Source organism: Nylanderia fulva, unplaced genomic scaffold, assembly GCF_048542155.1.
Source record: "Nylanderia fulva isolate GAGA-0341 unplaced genomic scaffold, ASM4854215v1 Scaffold25, whole genome shotgun sequence".
NCBI lineage: Eukaryota > Metazoa > Arthropoda > Insecta > Hymenoptera > Formicidae > Nylanderia > Nylanderia fulva.
The window spans coordinates 3114893-3137623 of NW_028190314.1; the positions used below are offsets into that span (position 1 = coordinate 3114893).

Below are 22731 nucleotides of genomic sequence, written 5' to 3' on the forward strand. Positions count from 1 at the left end.
TATTTTAAAAAATTGATAAATAAGTTTTTGGGTCTACTAAATAACTCAGTTTTAAATTTACTAAGTTACTGTGGTTTTGAAAACTTTTGCCATCTTATAAAAACACAATCATCACAAGTGAAGATGTCTACCTTATAGCATTAAATAACTTAGGCTAACTTTATCCAATGATTTTCCAACCACTTGCCTTCTGAGTGCATTTTCTTGTAGTATGCGCTTGACATCATAACTCATCTACAAATCGATGCAAAAAAATTGTTCTTCGCTGTTCGTCATTATAATGCAAAGTTCATATTTTCTCGTAACATTATCCCCTATCTCTATTCCTGCTTTCTATCTTTCGTCTATTTACAAAATATATAATTAGAATAGAGAGTCGTTTAAAAACGCGCATAAATTATAAAAATGAGTAATATGGTATTGACAAAGAAAGATATGCCAAAAATTTTTAAATAATATTGTCATTTTAAAACTATTTTTATAGATAAAATCATGTTTAAATATAATTTACAAAATGTATATGATGTATGAAATTTATGCAATTTTATTTCTACTTTAATTTGTGAATATTTGGAAAGCAATTTTATTTTTACTTTAATTTGTGAATATTTGGAAAGCATTTTCAGAGATTTGTAAGCATATATATCGTTTGTTTTTGATGTCGAACAATATATATATATATATATATATCTTTTTTTTTTAACACAAATTTTATTTTTATTCTATTGCTACGCGAAATTTCGAAATATGAAATGACATTGCATAAGTACATCATATCTAATTGTAAATTTTTCCTATTATTTTTTATATTATCTAAAAATTTTATCTTTCCACTTTCTGACTTTCCTTCACTATTTCACATTGAAAGATGATTCGTTATGTTTGAAAGACTTGCCAGTAATAGCGGTGATTCGATCTGATAAAAATGGCGAAATGAAATTTAATATAATGGTTGGGCGGTGAAGGGGTGTGCAAGGAGGGACTGACTGAGTTTACATTAGGTAATGAAATCTATCTTTGATGCGCTTCGATTAAAACTCTGGACCAGTTTTCGCAGCTGTATTGGATTATGACGTCAGAGGCGAAAAATCACACGCAAATTTTGTTTTCTTTTTCTGCTAATTCTATTTTAGTACGTTAATTAGTAAATCGCTGTAAAATTTAATCAATTGTAGTCTAAAACAAAGAGTACCTGTAATATAGATTATACATCTGTTTGTTCATAAAAAATGAGTTTATGACATTTTACAGTTTTATCGAACGTAAATGATGGAACGCCAAAAAAAGACATTTTACTCGACCTATATCGTAAGAAAATATTACATATGCTTTCTTGCTTTTGACGTCATAATCCGCTATAGCTGTAGTGATTCAGAGCTTTAACCTTTTACATTCTTCTTCGTCTTTCCCTTTATCCATTTGTTAGGTAAACAAGATAAAGATTTATTTCTCTTTTATCATTGTAATAAAAAAAGGGAGGCCCTGGCTTTTATATTCTAATTTATTAGAGCATATCAGAATATTTTATGTAAAAATATAGAAATATTTTATATTTTTCTATACTAAAAATATAGTTGTAATATTTTTAGTAAGAATCTATATATTATCTATAAATAATACATATAATATCTATACATTTTTCTTTTATGAACAAATAATTGTCCAAAACAATGTAAAATAATAAGCAGATTAAATGGATATTTACGACTTTATATTATAGAAATAACATCCGAGTGTTTGGAAATAATAAATATTTCCTGCGAAGTAGCGATTATGATGTCAGATTCGTATTTAGAAAATACATTTTTACAGAGAAATATTACAATATCCTATATGATTATATATGAGCACACTATATATGAGTTAATCTATTCTAAGTTCTGGTGATGTTGGTCGATGGAAACTAAATGCAAAAATTGTCATATAATAGATGATTATTATTTACTATTAAGCTTTTATGATCTGAGGAACTGCAAGAATGGGTAATCGGAAATATTCTCAAAAGATAAGAAATAAATTAATGCCATTATGTGTGCACGTGTGCGTAGATGTAATACTTTAATTCGTTCACAAGTTCGAAAAATCACAATATGTTAACGGAAGCTGAAAATCACATGCACACACTTTTTTTAATCGATGTATATTATATACGAAGATTTCCAAACTTATTAAATATTTTTTCAATCATGAAGAAAATGAATATTTTAAAATGTCAAAATAATAATAATTACAGAGTTATTTAATTGATACTTAGAAAATATTTTAAAAACTTTAGAAAAATTAAGATTAGATTATACTTTATATATTTATTATATTAAAATTTTTTTTTAATATTACTCAAAATCGAAATTAAGGAATATTAAATTTACCTAATAAAATATAAAATTTATAGATTTTTATGTAAAGATGTGCACAAGCTTTTTTTATGCTTTTACATATAATTTCGTATAATATTTTGAACATAATTATTATAATTTATTTTTTAAAGAAATGTTTTGTTTGTAAGTAAGAAACTGTTGTTGTACGTATATATAAAGTTTGTTAGAAAATTACTTTTTCAAATGCCGAAACAATTGTGCAAATATGTTCTTTTAAAGTATAAAACACGCGTTTTAAAATGCTAATTTTTTTCCCATCTTCTGATTGGATTACTTGTTTGCTGCAATAAGATGAATAAGAGGTACATATTCGCTGAGTTGCAAAGAGGAAGAAAATGTTTATTATAGATAAATCGTTATTATATGACAGTTCGATAAATAAAATTCTTTATTTGACTGTGATCTCTGCTGAAATTATAGATTCATGCAAAACGGATGGAAAGCTATAGGATTCGTAGAACGTGTAGTTGACAGCGCGATAATCCTTGACAAATTGCAAGCCATTACCATCGAGAGAAGGCAATTCTCTTCCCTCTCGCGACCGAACATCTTCTTTTCCATTTATACTTTTCCTTGTCTTCTGCTCAATGACCTAACTTGACTAAACTAACCGTTGTCATTTAGTGGAACAAATGGCGAATCGGTGAAACGTTACAATTTCATTGCTCTTAGGGGATAGGTTTAGCTTTTTCGCGCTTGAGATCCGTATGATACGCCGCGATTGCTCGAGCAAATAGAACTATAATTGCTGTGTGCTATTCATCAATCATATCCTAAAATAATAGGACTAGAGAAACATTGACTTTTTCGCAGCATCAATAATATTGATTTGCATACCTGTAATATAAATTACGCGTATATTTGCATGAATATATTAATTTAATGTGACGCACGAGCGCTGCAAGCGTGCTGTTATTATTTGCATTCGGATCGGGAACATCGATAGTGAATATCGACATTCAATTAACATCACTTTACGATTATTATACTCGATATCGTTAATAGACTTTTAAGGCGAGCAGAATGATCTTAAATTTCGTTCTTAGATTGATCTTAACAGCGGGCAAAATGGTGATGATTCCTGTTTCAAGATGTTTATTCGTTGATCGACCGAAAAAAATGATGAGGCTCGAGATTAAGAAAAAGAAGCTGAAACACGCCCCAAAGATATTCGCTATGAGCGGCCAATGATTTACATAATGTATGCGGGATGCAAATTTAACTGCATTAATGGCGCTTTCGCCCCCTTCGCACAAAGTTGAAATTCAGCCGAGCTTCGGTGAGCATACCTTTGGGGGGAGCCGGCAAAATTTTCCGCGGAAATTTCCAAACGACAGAGCGATCCGATCCACGATGTCCTTAAGCGTCTGCCTTAACTGTCACAGTTCGATGAAGGGTGCCACTTCTCGCGATGTACGATATCGGACAATTGCAATTTTTTTACATCCAGGATATGATACGAATGTCAGTTACATATTTATCATTTATGTAGTGTGAGTACTGCTATACATAATAATAGTATTGGATATTGCTATTAACAGATACTACTACATATTAGTTGATAATACTATAATAAATAAACTACTAATCAATACCATGAGCTACCGAGCGTAATTTAGCTTAAGTAATGAAGCTCTAAGCAACATTTATAAGCTCCCTTTTTCTTTAAATAATAAAATACGATAAATTTTTCAAACTTTTTACGTAATTTTAATATTTTAATTTAGATTAATTATTATATTATATATAAATTAATTTTTTTATTATAAAACTATTATGTGAATGTACAATTCAATATTTAATTTGATTTGAGAGAAATAAGAACAAAATTATGTGTAATTATTGCAATATAATTAACACAAACATTTTGCGAATTATATTGAAACTTGATCTAAAAAAATCTATTAAAAAAATTTAATTAAAATTTAATTTTAATGCTTAACATAAAATAGATCTCTAATCACAAAATTTAAATTTTGCTTTTTGTTGTACAAAAAATAAATAAATAATAAAGATGTTAATATTAATTTCAATTTTTAATTTATATTTTGTGTATTCTTAAATAGTTCAAATATTAAAATTTATCTTTACTTAATAACATTTATAAACAATATATTCTTTAATAATATTATCGCAAATTAATATAAACTTGGGAGAAGAACCTTTTACATATTAGAATCTGTAGCGGTTTTTTTTGCTTGTACAAACTTTTATAAATTATTGTCAAAAAATGGAAATAATTATGTTAAAATCTTTCTTTTTCAACATGATATTGATTTTGAATGTCTTTATTATGAAATTTACTCCGCGATTTTTACAATAATAATGAATTTCTTTGATATTTAGTTTATATAAAGTCTTCTATTTTAATCAATATATGCAAATATGATATGTAAAATTGATGGGTTCCAAGGAAAAACATCACGTAATATATGTACCTATTTTATTGGCAAAGGCATGTGAAAATTTTAAAGCTCTCATTTTAAGACTCGTCATTTTTTCTTGAATAAAATTGTATGTAGCTTTTTATGTTATAATTTGAAAAATATTAGCGAATATTAATACATTAAATATTAGTTTATGTAGGTAATATCTATTTTATAAATTAATTTATATTTAATACTGCAAATTAATATACACCGTTTTTTCAATATTAATATATAAAAATTTATCTGAATAATTAAATAAATTATCAATTAAATGATTGTCATATAGGTACAGATAATTTTGAATATTTACGAATAAAGTGTTATTTTACATTTTACGCGGCTCAGGTTTATCAGTATTTATGAGATGTAATATAATCGTTCCGTGTATAATAATATCCTCTTCGTGCACATAATAACATTATCTAGCATAATTCAGCTTTGAGTTTAAATGCAATTAATCTTTATTCTAGTGATTTACTTATGATATGAAAGATATCATGTTTGATCAAGAAATAAATTGAACTTCACCTTCATTTAATTTTATTAAATAATAATTGTTAAAAAAGACATGAAATGACATTATTGTAAAAATATATCAATTTGATAAAAAATATTATTAACCAGTATCGAAAAATATGCTAATTCTAAAATGATTTTATTTATAATTTTTTTATTTATTACCCAAATTTTGTCTTGTTAGCAATATTATAATTGTTTATTAGTTGATTTATATGAATTAACTGAGATAGAAGAAGAATTACACGTATTGCAATTTAATTTTTGCTTCATATATTAAATTCTGTGCACTTACATTGGATATTATATATATATATATATATATATATATATATATATATATATTTCTATAGCACACGCACACACACACACACACATGCGGCGCTCGTAATTCTTTAGAGCTTCTTTATCGTTGTGTGACATTAAATCGAGGAAACAGATTTGATGCAGCTAATCGTATAGTAGAACGACCACATAATTTTGTTTTATCCCGCGTCTCACAATTTTATCCTTGAATTTTATGATATTCATCATGTCTCTTAGATTGGCCTGAATCGCTGATTTTAATCTACACTATTCCACTATAAAAGCTAATTGAAAATAAATTGCGTTTACTGAGATAGCACTGTAAATTAAATATCTCTGAAATTAAAACTCACTTTTCATTTGTTATAATAGATACATCTCATTTTCATGTCGTCACTTGGCTCGGTATAATTCCGAATTAATTTAGATTAAGAAACTATTAAGAAACAGATTCATATTCATATGCAATTTATATACCTACGGTATATTTTATTCATTTATCCCGTTGAAGCTTAATCTTATGCTTCTTCAAAGTCACATAACTTGGTAATTAAATTCTAACGAGAAATTGAGCACAAATTATATAAAAAAATCTTGTGCCATTGTATATCGATTTCCCTGCGCGAGATCTTACATATATGTATATATGTACAATATAGCTACGTAAAGCGCTGTCTCGCAATGCGCGATTTATGAATTCACAGCTAAACTGCACGCTGTGCATTCGGATGCATTCATGTGTGAGGTTCGCCGCGAAAAAGCACAGATGCCGAGTTATGGGCGACCAGACGGCGCCCCACGTCTGTTCGGCGATGCAATGGAAAATTGCAAGTCGGAATATCGCTGTCGGTATTTTTCCGGGATTCAGCACCGCGAAACGTATCCATTCGCGATCTGGTTTACAGTTAATTTCGTCGCGTCGGAAGTTGAATGCCGGTTAAACGATACTCGGTCGCATTCGCGGCCGTCCTAAACCGTCTACATACCCTTACCTGTCGCCCTTTAACCGCGTTATCGTCACTAGCACGGTGCCTTGTCAGCAACGTTGATAACGCGTGTCAAGCATACGTTGTTGCACCAAAACGGGAATCAGGCGCCCGTTCTGCCGGAATTTAAGCTCGTATTACAAAGTTCTGTGTACGCGCACATGGTGCTCGCGCTTCAACTGCTTTGCTGCTTTCTGCATGCATCAGATGCTTAATAAAGTGTAACGATGATAAATCCCAATTTAATAAAAATATTTTTGTGACAGCTAGACGAATCTTACTTAAATAAATTCAAAATAATTTGCGTCAAGAATCGTTCAATTATAATATCAAATAATAACATGACATGTTATTTCTTTGGATATATTGAACATTATTTTAATATTGAAGCATTTTTCATTATTTTGTTTTCCTTATTATTTGGTTTTTAATATTTCTAAACAATGATATTTGACAAAATTAGAATATTTTGTATACAATAATTTTCAAAAAAATTAAATCTTAACTGATATAGAAAAAAATGATATTTTATAGAGGATTTTTTGGATTCCTTATTTTCTTAGATTTTTAAAAAATAACTTTTTATAAGAATATAATACTTTTATTTTTTTCATTATGCAATTTGTTTGAATTCAAAATTAATGAAAAGAAATGTGAATAAATATTTTCAAATTCGATATTCTTCGTACGATAAACCAGTGTGCTTATCACACAACAGAAAAAAGAACTTCAGATTCACAAAAGAGATTGTACTCCAGAGGATATCGATCGGCATCACGTGCGATCTTAGCTTACTATACACCACGTTTACAACGAGTATTCTCGTTTATTGAGTCTCGGCCCTTTTCTCTCCCAGCCCTACCAATCCCTTGTCAAGATAAATAAGTTCTTTCCTCATAAATAATACGGTAACGAAACGTCTTTTATTTTTTTTATCGTTGCCTCTCGCGGCAAAAGCCGGCAGGAAAGGTGAAATTCGTTAAGTGTGAGAGTGCTAGTCATAAATTTTATCTACGAAATTAAACATTTTCTTAGGGAAAAGTATAGTTAAGCATTTATATTTCAAGGCCGATTTTTCCAACTTTTTCGTCTCTTTTCAGATAAGTTCTAAAAAAAAAAAACAAAGATATGCTACTTATTGTCGGGTAAAATTTACCAAGAGTTGAAACAACCGGCCCTTAGTAAAACTGTTTATAATTTTTTTATTTTGATTAAGAAGATTAAAAATGCATCAAGAAAAGAACCTCCCCTTTAATATCATGCTTGTTACATTTAGGAGTTGAAAGTATGCGATATATGCAATCTCTTAGGAAAGAATAGAACATAAAAATGTATCCATACCATTGTAAACATTATTGTTACATCGTAATTTTTAAATTTCAATATATATTTTATAAAAAAACTAAAAGAGTTATAACTTGTTAATTTTTAGTCTTTGAAATTACGCAACATAATTTTAAAGATAAAGTATAGTCAAGAATTTAACTTGATGCGTTAACTTTCATCAAAAGTTAAATGAAATTCATTTTCATAATAAAACTAATTATACAATGCAAAATTATGTCGGCTACAAAAATTATTGAACAATTAAAATTTAAATCTCGATAACCGGTTAGTCTAACAATCCGCATCAGTGTAATAATTCTACTAGTCATTCGTGCAAAAATACTTCGTTTCGCTTAATTTCCCGTATCCTTTCAAATTGATTATCCATAATCCATATTCATGGATAAAAATATTAATTAAAGATAAATGGAAAAAGAAAATGATTTATTTCTTTCGTCACACGATGGCAACGAAAAATATCATCATTTCAGAAGCTTCAATTTCGATAAGTCCTTGGTAGAAGTAACACAATCACTGGAAGTTTAACATCGGAGCGAGCGAGCTTAGAGCTGTCAGTAGTAACGGCACGCGTCGCGTCAGACGCGACGCGACGCGCACGCGACAAGACGCGGCGCGGCATCGCGCCGGTCGAGCCGATGGACAATAATTGTCCTACTGAATTTTGCAAATTGGAGCTATTAGACGCGATGAACCGGACGTGAAACTGCGCGATGTTTTTTTCCTTTTTTTCACGACCCTGAACTTGAAGCGCCACGGAGATAGGAAGACAACGAAAATAAATAGGGAGCAAGAACCAAGTGGTGCTAAACGATGACCTCTTACCTTGCTACGTCACGGAGATACACGCGAAATCCGTCCATGCCATTCTCTATCTCGAGCACAGCACCGCACTGCACCATACACAGAGCACTACTTGAGCAACACCTCCCTCACAGTCGGTCTGTCTCTTATATCTTTCTCCTATATTCCTCGTTTCCTCCGTCTATCTCTCACCCTTTTATATCTTCATCCCCCTGTCCATTTCTCTCTCTCTCTCTCTCTCTCTCTCTTTCCTCCCCTCTCTGCCTCCCCTTTTCTCTCTGTCTCTCTCTCTCTCTCGATCTATTTCTGTCTGCCTGCCTATCTTTCTCTCTCTCTCTCTCTCTTCCTCCCCCTTTGTCACGCCGGCAGGAGAAATCCTTCGTCGTCGGCCTCCCTTTTCTCCGGCACCTTCTCCTTGCTCTCGGGGACGACGATCGAGCCGTGTCAACGAGAATGATCGCCGACGACGACGATAAGGGTAACGACGACAACGGCAACGTCGTCGACGGCGAGGGCGACGTGAGACGTGATTAGGAGGAAGAGGAAGAAGAAAAGGAAGCGCCTCCCTGCGGCACGCGCGCGCGCGAGAGAGAGAGACGATCCAGCATCCAGCTACGCCCGTGACAGTGTCTGGGCAACTACTGAAGAAAGGATCTGCGCGTTCCGGCGCAAGCTTTCGTTCCCGTTTTGACCAGACACGGCGCCACCGTGGACCACCCGTTTCCCCGAGGGAAAACGCAAGGGATCGGGGTGGAGATAAAGACACCCGGTACGGATGATACGGAATAGGGGTGGCCAATGATATTATCGCGATATTACAAAATATATAGATCTTTCTCTCTCTCTATTTCATATTTTCTTCGACGTTTACTTCCAAGTTTACTTGCCGATACTGTAGGTGATATCGATATTTAATAGGAATCGTAACTAGCAACATATTCTGTGTGTGCCAACACACATACAATTTTCTTTTATCTTTTAGTCATTCAAGAGTAACTAGTCTCGTAAGCTGCTCATAAAATTTGTAATCAATTTCCTTCGATTACGATATCGTCGACATTTAAATGCAACCCAATCTAGTTATTTTTTATCTTTGTTAATAATTAATTTCTATTTATTTAATCTGTCATGTTTAAAAATTAAACACCGATACATTTCACAGTATTATACTTCAATGTTTAAATTAGATTTGTTATATAAAAGCGTTTGAATCTTATGTCTTTATACGTGAACATATTTTTAATACATATATAATTATATACCTTAATAATAAAATATAAAAACTTTTTATATTATGGAAAAAAAGAGTAACATAAATTTTACGAAAACACACTATTCATTTATATTAATTTTAAATGGCCCTCTCTTGAATATTTTTCACTTTCATTTAAAGTTCACTTAAAAAGTTTAAAACAGAAAAGACAAATTATATAAATGTATGTTTTTAACAAAAATTTAATATGCTGCACTAGTATTATAAAAAAATTGTAACTTTAAGCTGTCTCAAATGAGAGAGAGAAAAAGAGAGAGAAAACGTGTACTATTTCTATTATTTAAAAATTTCAATCCATTGTGATCATAGAATCTGCTTCGGCAAAGATAATGAAATATATCAGTATTGACGTGAAATTTCATTTAATTAAATATCAAGAATAGTTCACTATACGTTTCTAGATACAATGCCGATCGAGGCCGCGTAAATTACACCGTTAGAGATACGGTATTTTGGCGAGATAAGTTTCGCACGGTCGATACTGCGTTACTATGTTGGAGGCGATATACTAACGCACTACTAACGTACTGATATCGTACGTCGTTAAAAAGGCCGCCTTTTACCGGGCGCGGCACGATTCTCAGTAAATTCGACGAACTACGTGACGGGACCTCGTTACAATTTACGACTGAAAACCAACGTGTAAATAGCGACGAATGGGCGATATTTTAGCGAAACAAAGTTGTGATCGGAATCATGAGCTATGTATTTCCCCTTCTTGCATAATAATATCATTTATTATCTATTGTATTCTCTTAATATGTTAATTATTTGAATTATAAAAGACAACAATTGCAAATTGCAACCAATCTTATTTTAGTGTCTATACACTGAAAAAAATTTGTTAACTTGACTAAACTTTTCAACTAAATTATTATTTTGTTAATTGAACATATATTAGTATTTAAATCAAATATACGTTTTGTTAGATTTAATATGTTACATTTAATTTAAATATTTTTCTATGTTCAATTAACAAAATGATATTTAGTTGAAAGGTTTAGTCAAGTTAACAAATTTTTTACAGTGTAATAATAATATTTAATTAAATAATCATAAAAGCGCGTTGTGCTGTTTTCAGAAATAGCCTATTCTATTGTTATGTTATTTTTTTATTGCTATATAAAAGACATGAAATATCTTTTATATATAGATTATTTCATGTCTTTTATATATATAATAATAAAAAAAATTAACATAGCAATAGAATAGACTGTTTCTGAAAACAGCAACGCGCTTTTATGATTATTTAGTTTAATTTTATTATCATAAATTAATCATCTAATAATAATAATTGATTACTGATGGATATGCATGTAAAGCAAAAAAATAGTTTATATATATGCATATAAAGATAAATGCATATAAATTGTAAAAATTGCATAAACAGATAAACTTGTAAGAATAATAAAATTGCCCAGATGTAACAAATAAATGCACACAAATATATATAAACACATATGTAAAAATACCAAAATATGAAGTGAAAATACACATATAAAAATTTCATAAAATATACAACAAGAATAAATAGAAAATATGAAAATGTTAATTGCACATACTTGCATCGTAATTGTAAACGCAAGTATGTGTATAAAAAATTATACAATAAATATAAAAATTCGCGGCGCGATGTACAAAATGTAAAATTGTTAATTTAACAATGCATGATTGTTCTTTTTTTTTTGAAGTTGGAAATCAATGCGATTACTACAAAATATTACTACATATTAAGCAATTACTACATATATGGTATAATCTATTTCTTATACAATGTTCTGCATTATGTATGTGTCTCATATTTACATGTTATAAATTTATATATGCAAATAATAAAAAATTATATATATTATATATAATATAATTTTAATACTTGTAAGATTTTTTAAAGTTTATATAATATATTTACATATTTTTTGTAAATATATAATTTTATATTTTCGTATATAAATTCCATATATTTATTATTATATTTTACTTTTTATTATTATTGAAAAAAAGATCCTAAAGTAAAAAATATTTGAATTATTTTCGTAATTATTGTAATTAATATTATTTTGCAAATTATAATATTAAATTATGTATTAAATTATATGAAATAATAATATAGTTAACTATATAATACAAAATGCAGAAACAATGTTATTAAAAAACAGATTAATTATAAAACTAATCAAAACTCATCATTTCGCGACGTCCCTCGATGTCCAACGCTGTATCTTCCGCCGCAACTATCAAATCTAACAAATCTATCCGGAAGTGGTGCAGCAGTCTCCATAATTTAGTCCATATGTAGTCCAACGTCGATAACTCATATTCGATTACAGTTTATTTCACACAATACACTCGCGACGCGAATATTTCATTAAATTGTAATTTTAATGAATTCAATAATTAAATAATTTAAATGTGCTAATCAACGAATGTTAATCGTAAAATAAAATTTGCGGATTTGATTAAGCAATTTTATATTTTACTTCACTTCAGTCTTTACAGTTTTTATAGTCTTTCTCTTTCCAATTTTATTTTACACATAATATACACTCGCGACATGAAAAGACTCAATTTGCAAATTTGTTTAATCATAGTCCCTTTGTTGCAAAGTATTTATAAATCAAATTTAAATCATATTTATCGCGGCACATTAAAAAAAGTTTATAGAGTTTTTTATCTAATATAAATTGAATTTTACACACATATATATATGTATATATTATACTTCACATATTTTTGCGAAGATCACTTTGCTTCGCAATATCTTTGCGAAGATTGTTGTCGCAATATCTTTGCGAGGACTGTTGTCGCAATATCTTTGCGAAGATTGCCTCGCCTTAATACATTTTTTGATACCAAGTTTAATTTTGCAATTTCTTTGATATCGTTTGACAAATATCGTTTTATCGCAATATTAAAATATGCATAAAAAATTAAAATCTAAGCATTGATCAATATTCGAAACTTGCAAAATAGTTGTCGGATGAAATTATTATAAAAATTCTAACATTATCGTAAAATTCTTATAATTCGCAAATTTAATTCAATGATATTTGTACTATTTATTTGATAACGCGAATATATAAATAATAAAAGGAAAACTAAAGATTGCATCAATAGTAAAAAATTAAATAATAAACTAAAAAAGAACTAAATCGCGAAATTTATCAATGTCTTTATATTAATTATAATTCTCACGAAATTCTTTCTAATTTATAAATTATAAATTAAATTATAAAATTTGTAATTTTTTCGCATGAAATATTATCTATGAAAATCTATAAAAAATGGGGAATCGAAAAATACGCAAAAAACCACGAAATATAACTAACATGTATAAAATTATCACGATTTCTAATTTATTATGATTTTCTCGTAACTTAGATGTCAATTTAAATTTAATTTTTCAGGAACAAAGTTCAAAAAGAAAATTAAACTGTCAAGAGAGCAGATAAGTGGTATAAGTCAACTATATATATATTATAACTATATAATAAGTTTAACTCTCAAATATAGAATTTTAATAGAAATTAAATATGCCTTATCTCATAATAAGAACTGTCAAAATAATAAATTATTGAAATTGTTGAATTATCGAGATGTTTGACAAGATTAATAAATATAGAACAAAATGTATATGTATGTGTGTGTGTTTATTATACTTATTATGCGATATATTTAATTAAAATTCATAAAATAATTGGTAAAGTTTAATATACTAATCATATCACATTTTTATTATAAAGTTTATAACAATTATTAAATATTAAATTTTATTTAATGGACTTTAATAAAAATATAAAAAAATACAAATTAAAAAATATTCTACTAGATTATTATATGCGATACTACAATGTAATTTATTGTAAATAATAAAAAAAATTGTTTAATCATCGCAGTTAAGTAATTAAAATAAAATTTTGATATATTACAAAATTTAGAGAAATTATTCAATTTTATTTTAATAAGTAAACCAAAAACATATAAGAAACAATTGATAATAAAAATTGCTAAATGTTGTAAAATTAATTGTTCAATTACGATATTCTATTCTATATTAGATCAAAAAAATTATTATAATAAAATAATTCTATCTTAAGCTATTTTGTAAATATTTTTCTATTTTTAGAAGGAAAAAATGACTTATATCACTTCTTTGCTTCTATACTGAAAAAATGCATGCAAAAATCTACAAGCAATATAAATCGCACTGATTTCAAAGATAATTTCGGCGGGAAACAAACCATCACCTGTACCCTAAATTCCACTCACCAATACTGCCAAATTGATCATATCACGTATCGAGATCTGAAAAAAAATATATTGTTATAAAGTATATCGTTTTATGTAAAGGTGTATATAAATATATATATATATATATATATATATATATATATATATATATGAGATCTAATTAAATAAGTTGAATCAATAAACATTATAAATAAATTTTTAAGCTTTAATTTTCAAAAAAATTACAATAAATAAATAACGACAATGTTACTAAATTACATGTTACATGTAACGTACACGTTATATTACCTGTTACATTCCGTTTTATTATAGCAATGTAACAGTTATATATCGGTGTTTGCTGGGATAAACTTATTATAATTATATACATACATTTATTATACAATAGTATTTTATTTTATTCGTTATTCTGTATCAGATTAATAATAATTATAATTTTCTCTATTTAAATCATTCATAAAAAAATAAAAATTGATATAAAATATGCATATTATTAAATTTATAAGAATTATATTATGTATATGCACATATATATTACTCATAGAGAGAGATGTATGTGTACAAAATATAATAAATTATTGCATTTTGCTATATTAATTTATTATATTTCTATTATATATCTGATTAATTAAAAGTTACAGTTAAGAGCAATATAATATGTATATGAGCAATAAAATATATGATAGAATATATATATATTATAATATGGTTTACATTACTTTTTATTCTATTTTATTAGATACATACATATATATGTACATGTATGCATACACACATTTATTTTATTATATTATTACATTTGAATATATAAATTTAATTTATTAATAATAGTTTTCTTTATTAATTACAAAAGATACAATAATATATTTATTATATAAAAGTATCTATTGATTCATTTATTTTCTATTAAGAATAAATTATTTTCAATAATAAAGATATAAATATATTTATAATTTTCAAATCAGAAAAATTTATAATGATTGAGTTTGATTGTTGAGACATAAGATTTATTTCATAGTACATCCATAAAAAGAGCAGTTTTAATATTTAATTAAGCTTTTTTCTTTTTGATTCTATTGTATAAATGCATCAAAAATAATCAAGAATGTTCGTACGACTTTTCGATCTCCGTATTCTTCATCATAAAAGTCTCACGAATCATTTTTTTGGTTATATATTTGATTCTCGTACATATATGTGTACTTGTGTGTATGCACTAAACACGAATTATTTTTATATTCATTAAAAGAATTTCAGAAAAATATCAAATATCTATACTGCCCCAGAGTGTATCTTTATTTGTGTATTATATTTTATTCGTAAAAAGTGCAAGTATATAAAAGGATCGAATTCTTATTCTTTCGCGAGACGTATTAAATCGTATATAACATTATGAACATCTCGAAATACTTTTTACTTCTTTATCGATTAATCATACGTGCTTCAGATATTGTTTCGTTCGAAAAGTATATTTTGTAGACACAAGAACTTTTAATTACCTGTTTCGTGAAAAATTGTCAAGCAGCGTACGAAGGAAAGAGTGGAGTCGTCGCCATATTGCGCGCGTTGAAATTCGACAAAACAGCAGCATGAAGTTGTTGATTATCGCTTCCAGACATCGAAAGCAGGGGTCAAAATCTTTAATATTCAAATTTGATTTTAATAAGCAATTTTAGTTAAAATGTTTTAATAGATTAATCGCATACAATGATTTGGCATTTGTTTGTAATTTTATTCAAAATATACATATATAAAATATATATCAAAAAATAATTAATCTCATTAATTACAAAAGAAAACATTTAAATACATGTTTTCAATAAATAATATAGAAAAATATATATAAATTAAATACATATTAATTTAATAATTAAAAAATTGATAATGTATAAAACTTTCATCATTTAACTTTAACTGAATTATTTACAATTTAATTATATCCATTATTATTAAAATTAAATTTTCATGATAGTTTTAATACATTTCTTAATTACATTGATACTTTTTCGAATTTTTAGAACACGAATTATTTTTTTTAATTATTTCAAATCAATATATATTAAAAAAAAAAAAGATTTTCGAGATAATTCCGTTTATTATATATTTTCTTCATAATTCACCCTCGATGAAAATAAAAATAAATTTGCAAGTCATTCTCCATCCAATTATTGATTGGACAAATTATTGTCCAATAAATATTGAACTAATAATTTATAATTTATTTAGATAAGAAAAATTTTTAATTTTCTTTTGACTTTACATTTTATTTCATAGTACATCCATAAAAAGAGCAGTTTTAATATTTAATTAAGCTGTTTTCTTTTTGATTCTATTGTATAAATGCATCAAAAATAATCAAGAATATTCGTACGACTTTTCGATCTCCGTATTCTTCATCATAAAAGTCTCACGAATCATTTTTGAAAAAATCTGAAAAGCTTAATCATTTAAAATTTTATAAATAGAATAATACCATATATAAGTTCAATAAGTTCATATAAGTTTAAGGAACATTTTTTGCCGCAGTTTATTGCCAAATTAATTAATAAAACATAAATAACATTTGAAGAAGTGTGTTGACATCAATTGTGTCTAACAATCTTTTGTTAGGATTATAATAACTAATAATTTATCTAACAAAAATTTTTTTTCTTTATAATTATTCGCATCACAATTATAAAATTATCTTATTGACATAGTAATATTTTCTGTAGATTTTACTTCCTTTAATATCATACTTCATATTTGTGTGCGGACAATTTAATATATTTGCTGCAACTTACATTTTAAAATACATTTAATATAATCCATATGAATTAACGTCAAATATGATTAAGGAAAATACGTATTCTTGTATCACATTTATCTTAAACATTGTGTTAAAAGGACAAATACTGAATACTAAAAACTTAATCACATTTTTCGCATTTTTATGAAATTATAACTTTTGTATCTTTAAAAATTACACATCAAGAATCTTGCTAAAATATTTTCTGCCATTTTATTTCCAAAATAATGATGCATAATAATTTTAACTATTAATTAATTTTAGCTAAGACGTCGTAGAAAAATCCCTTAATAGTTCCATTTTTTTAGTTATTAGAAAACTATTTTAATCTAGAAAAATGCAAATTTATCACAATACTATTTAACTAAATATGTGTAGCCGAAATATGTATGTAATTGAGACACTGTATATGTATATTACTAAATATACTGTGTGTGTGTTAAACATTGATAAATCATCAAAATATATATAAGAACATACTTATATATTGAAAAAGAAACTAACATGGCAGATTTCAAAAAAAATCGCCAAACTTGTCAGACTTATAATTGTATATAATCTTCTTTCATAAGTCAAAATGTCAAAGTATATCAAACTTTTGTAATATATCTCAATGAGTAAAAAGAACATATATGTAAAGGAACAAAACAATATAAACCAAATATTAATAAAATATTAGTATATTATACTCAACTCTCTTGTCATGCTCAACTTATATACTTTTTTGAGTCTTTTATAAAAAAAAAATTGTATATAAAAACACTTTCCATTTTTTATTAATAATGATTTATCATTGCTATATTTCTCTTTAATCGCATATTCTTTGAGAATCAATTTTTTCTTTAATAAGAAAAGTTTAATTTGTGTTTTTTCCTTATTTTATAATTATTTTAATTTTTTAACCTTAAATATATTTTTATTTTTAGCTTTAAATCAAAATTTTATTAAAATAGAATATCTATAAAGTTAATTAAATAATAATAAAGCAATAGTTTACATATATTTATATATTTAAGATTTACTTCTGCAAAGAATCTGCGATGTATAAGAAATAAAAAGATATGCTGTAATATATAAACTTTATAAACAAAAGATTATATTATTAAGAAAACATAAACAAAAGAAAACATATCTAAATAACTAAAAAATAGTAACAAAACAAATAAAAAAATTAAATATTAATATAAAACATACTAACTTATCAAAATGTAAAATTATTAATAAAATCTCGTTGTACATCTGTGTTTTTGTGATGTTCAAAATAATTTTCGTAACTTGTGTAAATTGTATCAGTTTTACAGATGTTATTAGAAACCAATTATCATTGATTTTTTCACACTTATTAATCGTCACAAACAAGTATGTGTCTTTGAAAAGCACGAAATCTAACATATGATTTCGAACACTTGTTACAAGTATAGTACTTCTCATAAGGACCATCTGATACATTATGCACAATCTTCAGATGCTGAGCTAATGACGATCTATGTCTGTAAACATGTTTATAATAAATATATACTATCAAAATAGCAAATCATTTTTTTATTATTTATCTATAATTTTACCTATATAATTTATTGCAGACCTGACACTTATAATCCTCTTTGTAAAAGTTACAGCGAGTAAAATGTTTTTTAAACTGATGCTTTTTATTAAATATCCTTCCACATTGAGTACATTGAATAACATATAAATCTGAAACCAAAAATTATTTATTTATATTTATTGAATATTCATTTTGTATATAATTTATAATGTACATTAGTTATATACATTATATGTGTGTGTGTGTGTGTGTGTATGTGTGTAAAATTTATTACAGTTATATATTTTTTGTTTTTCTCTCCCTCTCTTTCTCTTTTCCCTCTTTTATTTACCTTCCTTGTTTTTTTGTAACGTTTTTTTAGAGTTGGAAACAGGTACATCAGCTGAGATTGCAGTTTCAATGAGTGATTCATCTTGAGAAATCATTTTACTTTCTTTTATTAAATTGTGTTCTAAATTCAGATAATCTATTTCATCAAAAATGTTTATTTTTTCTGGAGATTCAAAAAAATTTATTGATCCATTAGGTTGCTTAACAAATCCTGTAGAATATGATTCTACACAAATATCTTGCACTTCATCGATATGGCAAGATTGTAAATTTGGTGATTTATTTTGTTCCATCAACACATCTGCATTACTTTCAATTGGTTCTGTTGTACTATTGCTGCCAGTACATACATTTTTCTTTATAATATGCGTCTCTTCAAGCTTATCTAATTCTTCCAACCAATTGTCACCAAGTATATCATCATAATAATCACTAATACAAAAATTATTTATATTAGTATAAAAATCATATGTAAGAAATTCTGTTTCCATGTCGCTATTTATAGAGGTTGAAACTGGTTCTTCATAAAATATAATATCTGTGTCATGTGACATACAATTTATGCAAGTACAAGTATACAACACCTCAGGTTTCACTAAAAAATTTGAAGCAGTATCTCTATTTATCAATTCTTTTTTCAAGTCAGTTTCCATTATTGGAAACTCATAATTTGAAAAGTTTTCTTGAAAAATATTTTTATTTTTCATCATATTAACTTCTGTTGAAATGCCAGAAATAACAGGATTATAATTTTTGCCATGGTTTTTCTCAAGATTGTAAATCTCATTGTTACAGTAGAAAATGTTAGACGATTCCACTGATTTTGTTTCAATATCATTTAAATTGTTTACATAGTTTGAAGTGTCAGGTTCACAGATAGATTGAGTAAGTATAATGTTATTGGCAAAATTATTAACATCTTGTACTGCAATGTTTTCTTTCATATTTATGTGTGAAATAGTGGTTAATTCAGTATCAAAGTTTGATTTTTTATAAAACTCTTTATAAGACTTTTTATGAGACATTTTTTTCGTTTTGCAACTAGATTTGCCATCTGCTAATTTTCTTGATTTCTTGTTACACAAATTTCCTTTCTGCTTATCACATTTTAATCTCTTCAATGGTGCAGTCTTCTTATAACTTAGTGGAACATGTAATGTATTTAATTGATTAACTTTTTGTAACGTATTTTTATCTTTATTATTATTCCAATCAGGTATATCACAGGATAGATCCAATGGATTGTGTACTTGTTTTCTTTGATGATGTGATTTTGATGATGCAATTCTATTATAATTGGCTTCCATCTCCAAACCAATGCCAGATAATATTGTATTTAGTTCAAAACTAGTATTTATATCTTTTGATACAAAGCAAGTATCAATCTTATCCAATGTAAGTGCTTTATAATTTTTTAATATTCTTGTGCTATTATTTCTTAAAATATTAGGCAAATTCCGTATAGGTTGTGTACTGTCCAATGTTTGATTTGTAGTAGTGTCTTCTTTAAGTATATTCAGATCCTCAATAAAAATAGGTTTAGAAGATTCCACAGAAAGCACAGATATTTCAGTATCCTTCATATTTCTTTCAATATTGCAATTGTGTGTCTGCATACTCTGTTTTGATACGCATAAACCTTTAATCAATAAAAAAATAATAATTGGTGTGCAAACATTTCTGTAATAAATATATATCAATCAAAATATAAACAACAAATATAGAAGATAAAGTACATGCAGAATTATTACTAATTAATTATTAAATCAATGATTAATTGCATAATTAAAGTAATGAAATACTTAATTGGTATTTCAAAGAGCATTTCTATACCTTTTCACTTTTCCATTTAACCAAATGTAATTTCTATAATAAATATAATAATAAAACTAATTTTTTTCTTATCTAAAACAGTAATAAATGTTAATATAATAAAAGTCAGATACGTCACATATTTAATAAAATAATATTGATCATCTGTGCAGAAATAATGATGGCGATGACACAGAGATAATTTAAAACATTATTTTATGCACACACATACAGTAAAAATATGTAAATTTTACATGGAATCTATGTATTTATCAGGAAATTTAAATATTTAAATTTTATCAATTTCTATATCTGTTGAATTCTATAATTAAATCATCAATTACATACATCATTTAAATAATAATATTAATTATAAACCTCTTTTAATTACGATTGGAAAATATTTTTTACTTTGTTTTCAAAATAGAATGCAAGCAAGTATAAATAAAGTAAATAGATTCCATTTGTCTCTTTTTCATATCTCAAATTTAAGTAAAATATAAAATATCATTCATAATAAAATTATTGTTATGAAATAATCATGTCTTATTCAGTCCTCCAAAGTACATTGTAATTAAAAAATTGTTATAATTTCTAAATGTGTGCAATAAAATTTTAAATATCTGTGACTAAAAAGAGAAATTGTTTATTATTACCTTTTACATGTTAAGTTAATAAACACAACAAAATGTGAGAAAATAAAATTGTCATTTTTGTTTTATCGCTTACAGAAAAAAATACTAATTAAATTCGAGATAAAAATATATTTTTACATAAACTTTTATTCTAATCAATTCTGCACACACTGTCGTCAATTAATAATTTTTGCACAGTCAGTATAATTATTAGATAAAAATATCAGTGTCATACTTACACACGTTCTATCAACAACAAAGGAATTACTCTTCACACCCTATTGTTTCAAAAGTTCACCAATTTTCAAGATCAATATATAATTATCACAATGCAGGTTTTCGTCACAATGAAACTCGTCGCTTGCTCGTGCAAGACTGAGGACTAAACTAAGGCAAGCGATATACGATACGTAAAAGTGTGCGTCTTCTTGGTCACTAAACAGAAAAAGAAACTTGAGAAGTCCTTGAGTGAGCGATAACGCTCTTAGAAAAAATGACGTCCTACGAATGCCGGCAAACTATAAACACTGTTTACTTCAGAATACGTCCCTTTTTCTAAACATATGATCGGATGACTCGCATTTCAATGCGCTATAATATATACATTTTCAATCGGATTCAAATAACCATATGCACACATAAAGGTTTTTATACGTACAAAAATATATAGGTCTGCTGCGAAGAATCCTAGAAATTGCCGTTTCCACTTACACCTCATCGTCCTTATTGTCATATGTGACGCACTAAACCGTAGGGGTTCCCTAACTTAAATTCTTACTCCCTTCACGTTTCTTCACGTCACTTTAGCTTTTGTTGGTATTAATATTTATTCTTATTGCTCTCTTTAGTGATAATTCAATACAGAATTAACGTAAACAACTTATAATGTGAGAATGCTAATTTTTACCAACATTAGCAATCTTTTTTTCATTCATAAATTTTTAATAATTATGTATATCTTTTCGCGATTTGAGAACCAACATATATATGCGAATTAACCAATCATAACCTTTTTTAAATTATAATTTTTAATTTTAATTTTTTAATTATAATTTTTAATTATATTTTATAATATAAAGGAAGTTTAGTTAACAAAATATGAAACTAAATGTTGATTATATAAATTTTGTGAATTTAAAAATAATTATATATATATATATATATATATATATATATATATATATATATAAAAGAATTTAAATAATTAATAATTGAAATCATTATACATATATGTTATCCATATTTATATTATTAAAAGATATAACTGAAATTGAAAATATTTTCAAAAATTTGTTGCTTCTAAAAAATAAATCATTTTATAATGCTAATGATGTAT

General features: G+C 26.7%; 2 protein-coding genes across 6 annotated transcripts in view; both read right to left on the reverse strand.

The window, feature by feature from the left end:
* Positions 1–9391, reverse strand: part of Task6 (TWIK-related acid-sensitive K[+] channel 6) — an 82193-nt gene extending 72802 nt beyond the window's left edge. For all 3 annotated transcript variants that reach the window (XM_029305907.2, XM_029305908.2, XM_029305909.2), the window contains exon 1: positions 8785–9391. The gene's annotated coding sequence lies outside the window, so the exon portion shown is untranslated. The remainder of the gene's footprint in view (positions 1–8784) is intronic.
* Positions 9392–18181: 8790 nt separating this feature from the next.
* LOC114933375 (uncharacterized) lies at positions 18182–22413 on the reverse strand. Of its 3 annotated transcripts, XM_029305902.2 has the most exons (6): positions 22054–22413; positions 21635–21830; positions 20782–20853; positions 18950–20587; positions 18638–18767; positions 18182–18562 (listed from the first exon to the last, which is right to left on the reverse strand). In XM_029305902.2, the coding sequence occupies exons 4-6, from the start codon at positions 20562–20564 to the stop codon at positions 18415–18417; spliced, it is 1893 nt and encodes a 630-aa protein (XP_029161735.2). In that variant the 5' UTR covers positions 20565–20587; positions 20782–20853; positions 21635–21830; positions 22054–22413; the 3' UTR covers positions 18182–18414. The 3 variants fall into 3 exon arrangements, with proteins under 3 accessions (XP_029161735.2, XP_029161737.2, XP_029161736.2); XM_029305904.2 differs by having other exon boundaries at positions 20782–20814; positions 21635–22413; XM_029305903.2 differs by lacking the exon at positions 20782–20853 and having other exon boundaries at positions 21635–22413.
* Between the last annotated feature and the right edge of the window lie 318 nt (positions 22414–22731).